The 11,605-nt window shown below is 40.9% G+C and overlaps 1 protein-coding gene across 1 annotated transcript in view; it reads left to right on the top strand.

Annotated features, from left to right (window-relative positions):
* Window positions 1–37: 37 nt before the first annotated feature.
* Window positions 38–11,605, top strand: part of SKIL (SKI like proto-oncogene) — a 34,782-nt gene continuing 23,214 nt past the window's right edge. The window contains exons 1-3 of the mRNA XM_032783689.2: window positions 38–149; window positions 1,740–3,726; window positions 10,918–11,015. Of these exons, the coding sequence (XP_032639580.1) occupies window positions 2,620–3,726; window positions 10,918–11,015 (1,205 nt within the window). The 5' untranslated portion in view covers window positions 38–149; window positions 1,740–2,619. The remainder of the gene's footprint in view (window positions 150–1,739; window positions 3,727–10,917; window positions 11,016–11,605) is intronic.

Genomic DNA, 11,605 nt, shown 5'->3' with positions numbered 1-11,605 from the left:
CCCCAGACAGTAGGCGGGGCTGGAGGCGGGGGCGCGCGCCCGCCCGGTTGGTGCCCGCGCGCCGCCGTCTCCGCAGTGAGGTCACGGGTGGGCGGCGCGTGCGCGGTTTCTGCTCCACTGTTGGGGTGTCGGAGACCCTACGATGCAGGGTGAGCAGCCGGGCGGCGGGGTCAGGGGACCTGCTACAGACGCGGCGGGCAGAGCGCTCTGGGGGTGGCGGTAGGGGGAGTGTGCGCGGCGGAGAGGGGGAGGGGGGTAAATCTAGGGGACTGTGTTGAGAGGAGCCGATTATGCCTGCGGTGGGGGAGTGTCGAGGGGGATGGGGGTTTAGTCCATAGGCGTCTGTGGGGGAGGGAGCATTATCGCTAAGTTGAGGGAGTGTCTGTGGGGGATGGGGCTTAGTGGAGGGGGAAGGGTGTTATTTCGCGGGTGTGCGTTCGGGGGAGGGGGACCCCATAAGGAGGGAGGTCATAATGTGGGGAGTCACTGAATAAAGGGAATTTTTCCTGGTTGGGAAGGGTGGCTTTGTGTGTGTCCTGGGGGTGGGGTTGTGAAGAGTTGGGAGGTGGGTTTGTGTGTGGATGGGGCCGAGGAGAAGTTGTGTGTGACGTGTGACGTTGAGAGGTGGGAATCAGGGGGCTACAAGAGAATTGTCAGGGGGTTGGAAAAGTCAGTGGTAGGTCTGAATGCAGGATCACTTCAGTATTTGGGGTGTCTGGGAAAGGAAGGAGGAAAGGGTAAGTCCTGTGTTTGATGGAGTCCAGTCAGAGGAGAGCCTGGGTAATGGTTGAGTGAATGATGTAGACTGAGGAGGAGGTGAGTCATGGGCGGGAGGGGTAGGCTAGTCTGGGTGGAGCGTGAGAGAGGATAGTAGTGAGTGTTAGGGTTATTCCAGGAAGGGTCAATGTGTCAGAGGAAAGCATGGGGGAGGTAATCTCCTGGAAAATATAGCACACGTGAGCTGTGGAAAAATGCATAAGTATAGAGGTTGGTTGAGAGGAAGCAGTAGTGGTGAGTGTTGCATGGCGTTTGGTGTGGGAAGGTGTGTAGGCTGTTTCAGTTTAGTTATGTTGGATTTGTTTGGATGGTACTGAATGTAAAAAGTGTGCAAATTGAGGTTGTAAGAAAATATCTTCATTTCATGAACATATTCAAGGAAGGAGGCGCTGGTTAGTTGTACCCTTTCCCTGTGTTAATCTTCTCTTATTTTACAGTGTATGGAAGAGAGATGTGGGTAGTTCAGTGGTTTGAGCATTGGCCTGCTAAACCCAGGGTTGTGAGTTCAATCCTTGAGGGGACCATTTAGGTATCTGTGGCAAAAATTTGTCTGGGGATTGGTCCTGCTTTGGGCAGGGTGTTGGACTAGATGATCTCCTGAGGTCCCTTCCAACCCTGATGGGCTATGATTCTATGTGGTAATCTGTTTTTTTCTGGATTCTGTCTCTGGGCTTTACAGATCTTGAATGGGGCAAGGGAATAGGTGATTTTCCCTCTGAATCCCCTTTGCCACATGTTTGCAGCACTCTGAGTTACATTGCTGCTGCAAGGTTTATGCAGCTGCCATAATAGAGTTTATGATTTTAAATCAAAGCTTTCTGCAAATTAGTTAGTTATTTAGGGAACATATCCCTACCTTGCTATATTGAATCCATTTAAAAATTGAGAGACTGTTTTAGATAAAGATTGTACTCTACTAATAAATTCGAATGATGATTACTGATCTTTTCCTCTTTTTACAGGTTATATAAATGGATTGACAGAGATTTGTATTACTAGCCCAAAAAATGAATCTTGCCTGTGGCCTGGATCTTATTTTCATTGCCAGTAATTTGGGGTAGGAAAACTGATACATGCTAGGGTAATTTTTACTGATGCTGACACTATAGGGATGTTTAGTTTCCACCAGGAATCCTGGATCAGCCTTTAATTTGTGGATTTATCACTGAATTACTATAATAAATTTCTCCACCACTGGAGGTGTTGTTATTTAAACTTTGCTGCACAATAAATAAATAAAGCAACTAAGCTCTGTGCTTGATCCTATGAGTTGAAAGGGATGTGCTGCATAAAGTATACACACAATTATCTTTTGGAAGATTTGCATTAACACTAGCACTGCTCAGTGAGAACAAGTGATAATTTTTGTATTTAATACTTAAATGCAAGCATATATATGAAAAGCCAGTATGTTTTTTTAAAAGAAAAACTTGATCAAAACCAGATGTTTTTTGCACCAAACCGCAATTTTTCTACTAGATTAATTCATTAGAATGATATCTAAATAATGGTATAGGGGTATGAAATTATAACCTTTTGTATGCACGTTGTGCTGTTCATTTAATAAAAGAGAACTGAACAAATATTTTTAAACCCAAAATAAAACTCTTCTTAACCCTTCCACCCTTGACTTTGATGCTACTACATGCAAAGCGGATTACATTTGTAACTCTTGAGGTCAAAGGATTAAATCCTCACTTTAAGGAGGTGGCGCAACATTTGCTGGGTGTGGGATAATTAAAATAGTTGGAAATTGGCGTGTTTTTAAGAAAAACAAAACAAACACGTAATTAGGAAGATGCACATTTCAAACTTATTTATTTAAAATTCTGCAGTTCAGTGATGGAAAGTCCACAAACAGATTTCTCTGTAAGTCCAGGTTCTGAGCAAAAAGAGAGTGAGGTCCAAGAAGATGGCAGTCCACCAGTAAAAAAAGTAATGACAGAAAAGCATGTCAATAGCAAAGTACAAGCTGTACTAAATAAATTGCCAACAATAAAGAAGGAAAATGTGGATGAATATGAAGAAACTCCCATGGAGTCTGATGGAGAAAATGCCAAACCAAACAGTACTACGTTATCTGAGTCTTTGAATTTAAATCCTGGTTTGAAACACACATTGGCACAGTTCCATTTAAGCAGCCAGAGTTCACTGGGTGGACCAGCAGCTTTTTCAGCTCGTTATTCCCAAGAAAGCATGTCACCTACTGTCTTTGTGCCTCTTCCATCACCACAGATACTTCCTAGTCCACTGCTTATTCCTTCAGACAGTTCCACTGAGCTCACTCAGAGTATATTGGAGGGAGAATCTATTTCTTGTTTTAAAGTTGGAGGGGAAAAGAGACTCTGTTTGCCTCAAGTGTTGAATTCAGTGCTCCGAGACTTTTCACTACAGCAAATTAATACAGTGTGCGATGAACTGTATATATACTGCTCGAGGTGCACTTCTGACCAGCTTCACATCCTAAAGGTTTTGGGAATCCTTCCATTTAATGCCCCATCCTGTGGGTTGATCACACTGACTGATGCTCAAAGACTATGCAATGCTTTACTACGTCCTCGCACTTTTCCTCAAAATGGCACTCTGCTTCCTGCAAAAAACACATTGTTCCAATTGAAAGAGACTGGCAGTGCCTTTGAAGTAGAGCATGAATGCTTGGGCAAGTGCCAGGGTTTGTTTGCACCTCAATTTTATATTCAGCCGGATGCTCCGTGTATCCAGTGTTTGGAGTGCTATGGAATGTTTTCACCCCAGACATTTGTGATGCATTCGCATAGATCTCCTGACAAGAGGACCTGCCACTGGGGCTTTGAATCAGCCAAATGGCATTGTTATCTTCATGTTAACCAAAAATATTTAGGCACTTCAGAGGAGAGAGAACTGAAGCATCTTTTGGAGGAAATGAAGGAGAAGTTTAGCATGAAAAATCCGAAAAGAATTCAATCCAAAGTAAGTTAAAATACTCTTGAAAAACTTGTGGATCAAAAATGAAATATATTTATTTTTAAAAGTATGTTCTTTTTTATCAATATGAATAGGTATCAAACCAAGCATAAGTTAAGTGCACTATAAATCTTCAGTACAGATAATACAAAGCAGTAATGAATATTCCTTTCATGTTGGAGTTTTTATGGTGGTCTAAAAGCTAGGTTTCTTTTTCTTTCAACAGGCAAAAGCTAGGCACTTTAGAGCCATCATGAAAACACTGTGCAACTTTGCTCATTTCTCTTATCAATTTTGTGTGATATTCTATGTAGTGTGTGCGCCATGGCTAAGCAAAGCAGGAGGGAGCCTAAGAATGGAGCGTCAGCTTTAATTCTGTTTTTTTTTTTTCAGTTAAAGTGAGTTTATTAGCTTGCCAAACACCCACTAGAATGTCATGATTTTTCAATTAATGGTGCATTGATAAGATACTATTTAAAAATGGAAGACTCTGGTAATGTGTTTTTTTTTCTTTTTTTTTTTCTTTTCCTTAACCAGGTTATGTATAACAGAGATACCATAAATGGTTTTTAAAGCAGTCTAACTAACAGTTCTTTATGCCAGCACATTGAGATACTATGGAGGGCCTTGTAATAAAAATATGCAAATAATATTGCTATATGTCTATACATTGCTTCACAGACATAAAACTGGTTTGTGCCCAAAGAGCTCATAATCTGAATAATAAGACAAACGTTATCCAAGATATTAAACAGTCCTAGTGAAGGCATTATTAGTGCTTGAAGAAGTGGGTTAAGTGATGGGTGAAGAGAGGAGATTGTTTGAGGCACTGGTTGCCTTGATGTTTGTGTGCAATTATACCTTAACCATGATACAATGCGGTCCGATATAACATGAATTCGGATATAATGCGATAAAGCAGCGCTCCGGGGGCCGAGGCTGCTTTACTGCATTATATCTGAATTTGTGTTACCGCACGTGGTTCCTCTGCACCCCCCTCCCTTTACTTGCTGCAGCCCTCCCTGGGGCCCCGCCGCCCCAGCTCACCTCCGCTCCATCTGCTCCCAGGAGCGTACCACTTCTCCCCCCTCCCTCCCTCCCAGGCTTGCCGTGCCAATCAGCTGTTTTGCACGGCAAGCCTGGGAGGGAGGAAAAGCGGAGCTGAGCGATGTGCTTGTGGGGGAAGGAGGTGAGCTGGGGCGGGGAGCAGTTCCTCTGCGCCCCCCCCCTTACCTGCTGCGGCCTCCCTGCGCCAGCTTACCTCTGCTCTGCCTCCTCCTATGAGCGCACCGCACAGCTCTGCTTCTCCCTCCCAGGCTGCCGCATAAAGCAGCTGATTGGCATGGCAAGCCGGGGGGTGGGGTGGGGTGGGGGGTAGAATATGGAGCTGCGGTGTGCTCGTGGGAGGAGATGGAGTGGAGGTGAGCTGGGGTGGGAGGCCCTGGGGAGGACTGACGCACATAATGGGGAGGAGGGGAGCAGAGGAACTTCTCCCTGCTCCAGCTCAACTCCGTGCCCCCGCCCCCCTCCCCCAGACTTGCCAGGCCAAACAGCTGATTGGCATGGCAAGCCGGGGGAGTGGGGAGGGAAGCTGTAACGTGGTCTCACCTATAACACGGTGAGATTTTTTTGGCTCCCGAGGACCATGTTATATCAGGGTAGAGGAGTATTCATTTCTCTGTAGAGAGAGTTTAAACTTTGAGGTTTTGAAATGCTTCCCTCTTCCTGTTGGGTTACATTGTGTTCTTTGAAGCATTTGCGTGTCCACTTTCAAGCTACAGGCCTGATCACACACCCATTAAAGGAGGTGTAAGTTTTTCCATCCAATTCAATGGGAGCAGCAGCTGGCCATGAACGTTACAGATAGTTGGCAACCCTTGGAATTAAGTCCTGAGAAACCATCAGTGCAGGGACCCAGGGGCTGCCCACTTTACAACAGTAATGTAACAGTTATTAATAGGCCCATAGAAAATTTTAACATTTTAACATTATAGCATGCCTGTAACACATCCTCCTTCCACACATACAATTATTACTAGTGTGCACAGATGTTCATAGTATGGTTGGTGTGCTTGCTCCTAGATTGATTAACCACTACATCACTCTGTCATTGCAATGCCACACACTGGTATAGCAGCTGCAGAAGTACAAATATTCTTTCTGTGCTTTCTACCTCTCAGTGACAGTTTTGACAGTCAAAAGTACTGGCTCTGTCACTTCTCACGCTGGTTGGATGCAGGCCCAAAAGTAACAAGGGCAATATTCAGGTGTTCTCTGCTGGGTCTAGTCCATGAAATCGCCAGCTTAGAGCATGTCTGTGGGGGGCAGAGGCAGTATTCCGTATGTGTTTTCTTTTCTTGTTCGCCTTGCAGAACTCTTCTCCCCCTCCCCCCAGCAATAGAGGACATGGAAATAGAATAATAAATACAATTTTATGATTACTTTGGACTGCCTCACTCCTATTTCTTGCTGCTAAAGGGAAACAAAAGAGAATGAAACATAAGGCACCTGCAGAACAGGAAAACAATAATTCAAACTCAATTTAAAAATGACTGAATAAAGAATTGAAAGTAATAAAATCAAACTCCTTGAGCACTGCCACTTCCAGACCTCAAGTTGACTCACTTTTCTTCTGAACTTTTCACTCTCCAGATTCATTCCCCTCACAATACAAGTATGCTTTGATCTCACCTATCTTAAAAAATAAAACACCCTCGACCTAAACAGTTTCACCAACATTATTTCCCTTTCCCCCTTCACGTCCAAGCTAACTGAATTGACTGTCTACAGCTGATGTATTGCCTTTCTCTCATTCAGCTCAGTTCTTGACTCTCAACAATCCAATTTCAACTCTCTCCATTCCATTGAAACTGCTCTCACTAAACTCTCTAATGATCTTTTCAGTGGCACATCTACACTACAAGTGCTGCAATAGCACAGCTGCGGTACAGCAGGTATGGTGCTGTAGCATAGATATTTGCTGTAGCAGTGGAAGGGGCCCTCCAAGATATATATTGGGACCACTGCTGTTCAGCATAAATGATCTGGAAAAGGGCATGAACAGTGAGGTGGCAGAATTTGCAGGTGATACAAAATTATTCAAGATTGATAAGTCAAAAGCTGACTGTGAAGATCCCACTAAACTGGGTGACAAAATGTCAGAAGAAATTCAGTGTTGATAAATGCATGGTAATACACATTAGAAAAGGTAATCTTAGCTATACATACAAAATGTTGAGCTCTAAATTAGCTGTTACCACTCATCAAAGAGATCTTGCAGCCATTGCGGATAGGTCCCTGAAAAGATCTGCTAAATGTGCAGTGGCAGTCAAAAAAGCTAACAATGTTAGGAAAGGGGTAGATAGTAAGACAAAATAGAGTAAGACAAAATATCATAATGCCAGTACATAAATCTGTGATACACCCATGCCTTATATGCTGCATGTAGTTCTGGTCCCCCATCTGAAAAAAGGTATATTAGAAGTGGAAAAGTTTCAGAGATGAGCTATGAAGATGATTAGGATATGGAACAGTTTCACTATGAGGAGGGAGAAAAAAAACTGGGACTGTTCATCATAGAAAAGAGACAACTAAAAGGAGGTATGATAGAGGTCTATAAAATGATGAATGGTATGGAGAAAGTGATTAGGGAAGTGTTATTTACCCTTTCACATAACACATGAACTAGTGGTTGTCCAATGAAATTAATACAATTTAAAACAAAAGGAAATATTTCTTCACACAGTATATGGTTAACCTGTGGAACTCATTGCCATGGGATGTTGTGAAGTCCAAAAGTATAACGGTTCAAAAAAGAATTAAATAAGTTAATAGAGGATAGGTCCGTCAGTGGCTATTAACCAAGATGGTCAGGAATGCAACCCCATGCTCCAGGTGTCCTTAAACCTCCAACTGCCAGAAGCATCTGGTACTGACCACTGTCGGAGACAGGATACTGGGCTAGATGGATCATTGGTCTAACCTAGTATGCCTGTTCTTCTGTGCATGTGTTATCAAAACTGAGCTGACATCTCCCCCAAGCCATTGCCTTCCTTTCCTTTCACGAAGGCCCAGGTAGCCTGAATGTCATAACAGCCACGTATATAGTCAGTGTCTAAATCTTGCTGCTTCTTATATACCAGTTCAAAGATCTAACAACTGTCTATCCAGGTTGCTTAAACTCTTGCCCTGATCACTGTGATCTCCTCCTCTCTGGCCTTGATTGCTGCAGTCATCTTCTCATCCATCCCCTCTTTGGTCTGCCATTAGTTTATTCAGAATGCTGGTAGGATCATTTTAGTAGAACATTGCTCTGACCACCAGACCTCTACCTCTTTGCATCCTTCCATTGACTATGCTTCTGATGAAGGATTTTAAATGTAAAGGCTATTTAACCCCACCTTACCTAGATCTATTATACTGTTAACCTTCACCTTAGCTCTGTCCATGATCTCTGTTTTGATTGCCTGCTAGTCTGCTTTTCCCACAGGTGCCACCACACTGCTCAGTAGGTATGGGGAAAACTCCCAGTCACCATCTCCAGAGTCAACAGTTTTTCTTATGAATCTCTCCTTAAATTCTACCTCTGCAGTAGTACTTAAAAACAAACCAACAAAAAACAACCGACCAACCAACACAAAAAAACCCATACAAACTCCTGTCAGCTGATAATGGCTAAGCAGGTTATGAGCTGAAACCACTACCTACTGTGCTCATTTAACTGATACCTTGTCTTCCCGCTTCATTACATCACTATTTGTCTTTCATTCACATGTTATGTCTTGTTTTACCTTGTGAGCTTATTTGGGACAGAAGGGGTCTGAGTTACTTGTTTGTACAGTACCTACAACAGTGGTCTTCAGATCCCTGACTGAAGCTCTAGGTGTTACCATGATACAAATATAAATACATTTCTTCATTTTATATGCATACTTTTATTAAGTTTTTGGAAATGACTTTATTTGTTTTGGGTTTTTTTAGAAAAGAGCCTGGAAGCATTTGTTTTATGTAAAAATGATTTTTATGTAGCCTTTACAAACATGAGTAAAATGAGGTCAAATTTTAGGCTTACCAGCTTTGATGATGTCTTTTTATGTATAGTATATTTAAATATTCATCAACTACTTTAAATCTTTGATTTGGTTGGACGTGCTTATATGTGCATATGCAGTCTATATTTAAATAGACACTTTCCCTCAGGGTCTGAAAATGTTATTAATAGTTTGGTTTAGAATGGCTGGTCCTGGACAGTGAGTGATAGAAAATGTTTTTAGGAAAACATTTAAATTATATATTTAAATATATAATCTGCCAAAGGCTTTACCAAGTAACGTTTTCATTGTATTTGGAATAATTCCGTTGTGAAATAGACACCGAAGGAGAACATGTGCATTAAAAACACTGGTCTGATAGCATAGTAATGTATAACATAATTGTAGAAAAGGTCATCTGTAAGTTAAAACATCTGATATAAAAGGTGGAGATAATGTAATCCAGAAATGGTAAAAGTAAAAATAATACTGTAGAATAGCCATTATATAAGCAGAAGAATGAATATAAAGTATTTAAATTATCAAAATGACCTCACTAATAGACTGAAATCCAGCTTCTCAGGCCATTTGTGTGGAAGTTATGTGTTCTCTGTATTTCAAATCCTTTACATTTAAGGCAGTATTTATTGTCTTAAAAGCTTTTACCATTCTGGGACCTAGCTCCTTTAGGGCCTCCTAGTGTCCTGTCCTGAGATCAGTAGGGAGCATTCTTGATTTTAGTTCCTAAGATTGAACTTGGTATACTGGAGATTCTGATTGGAAGGTTGTTGGCTACGGAGCTTGCTCTCTGTCATGGTCTGTTAGAGTTCAAGTTTGACTCTTCAGGGTGAAGTGCAAGGTACGCTTATCTAATCAGGTATTCTCTCAACAGCTAAGGATGTAGTTATAAGAACTTATTTTTGGGATTCCTGCTGCAACGTTGTTATATACTGGTAGATAGATGTGTGCACACTTTTTAAACAAAATTTTCATAGGTGTTAAAATGTGTGTTCATATGTATATCAGACTCTCTTATAGTAATATGACTGCTTTTTGCACAGTGGAGCATTGAATACTGCCAGAAATTGATAAGGAAAGTTTGCCAGGCTTCTTGAAACAAAAGGAACAAGAATTTCTATTCAAACATGAAATGAGGAAGGCTTTTAAGATGTTACTCCTTAGCAATATCTAAAGTATGTCAATATTTCAAGATAACTGTGTTTAGTCATGTTATTGTGGTGAATCTGTCCCTCCGCTATAAACAGAAATCTATGACTAGTAAAATCCCATGGAGTGTGATTGGAGTAATTTGCTGCTGCTTTTTTTTTTTTTGTAGACTTCATTTTGCAATAAAGTATGTGACAACTGTGCAAAGTGAGGTGAACGTTTCATTGCAGCAAGGGTCCTGTCCTTGCTCCCATTAGCAGTCCTGGGTTCTACATCCCTTTACTACATATAATTATAGTATACTTCTGGCAGAAATTTGGAAAGCCAATGAAATCTTTGTATGAATTTTTAAGGAGTTTTCCCATGCAGTTCAGTATGACAACTAGGCTCAGGGATAAAGTGCATATTACTACTTTTTCCCTCTTGCTTTCTAGATATAGCTAATATATATATTGTTAAAGTTGAATTTATGTGTAACACAATACATTTCTAAAATAAATAAGCAGCATCTTTCTTTTTAATCAAGTAGTTAATATCTGTAGCTTTAAGGTAGATATTTGTAGTGTAGACACCCATTCTGTCTTTTTGCATGCCATATTTCAGTGTAAGAGTTATCAGTTACTGAGATGCCGTACGTGAAAAATAATCCATTTGTGTTGTGTGTCTGAGCCAATTTTAAACTAGCATTAGTGAATGTTCTATGTTTATATTTAATGCAGTTTCATCTTTACCCATAATTGGATGGGACAAATTAGAGGTCATGCAGCTTTCCTTGCCCCACATTGCTGCTCTTCATTGGCCTATATTTCCTGTCTCCTCTCTCTGTTCCTCCATCTCCATCTGCCTTATGCTGCCTAGCTCGAAATAAAATGAGTTTATTGTATAAATGCCATTAATAATTGAATAACATTTTTACTAACTCTTTAGCAAAGCTGACTTCATAGAAGTTGAAAGATGAGTGAAAACGACCATAAACTGGTTTTATTTATTTTATCTTCAGGCAGATCCTCAGCAAAGCCTAGAATTGCAGCAATGGTATCCAGTTATAAAGCATGAAGCAGACCCTGTTACTCAGTCACATTCATTTGTCCATCCCAGGTAACTGAACATCTTCTACAGAAATGTGTATATTCAGTATAATAGTTCTTTAATGATTCAAAGATTATTTTAGGTTTTAAAATGTAATTATAACTTTACTTGTGAACTGAAATTTTATGGGAAAATTGCAGCATATTGCACAAGGATAAGTTAAGTCCACTGGATTTTTTTAGTGTAAGGTAGTGAAATTGTCATGCTTAGTGCTAATAAACAAATGATACATCACTTAATAGTAACTTTGTTTTGCTTAATAGAGATGTTTGAGCATTGTTGAACTGGAAAAAATTGGAAAGTGCAATTACACTGAGTCACTTTTCAAAGTAAAAATGGCTTTGTAGTGGATGCTAAATTCTAACCTCTCTGTAACTTAATATGTGTGTAGAAAGCCACACACCTCATTAATGCCATAATTGAAACCTAATTTTCATATATAACTAGGACCAACTCTTTCCATAGTTTGTATTCTACATTGAAGCAGGGTGAGACCTCCCACTTCTGATGACATGTCTGTAAAATGCTGACTACTGCAGTTGATTAGTTGGTTCCCTGATTTCACAAACCAAGCACATTTCTTCAGTACAGCACTCACT

This window comes from Chelonoidis abingdonii, chromosome 8 (genome assembly GCF_003597395.2).
Source record: "Chelonoidis abingdonii isolate Lonesome George chromosome 8, CheloAbing_2.0, whole genome shotgun sequence".
NCBI classification, from domain to species: Eukaryota; Metazoa; Chordata; order Testudines; family Testudinidae; genus Chelonoidis; species Chelonoidis abingdonii.
The sequence above is the reverse complement of the archived record's forward strand: the minus strand, read 5'-3'. Positions and strand labels throughout refer to the sequence as shown.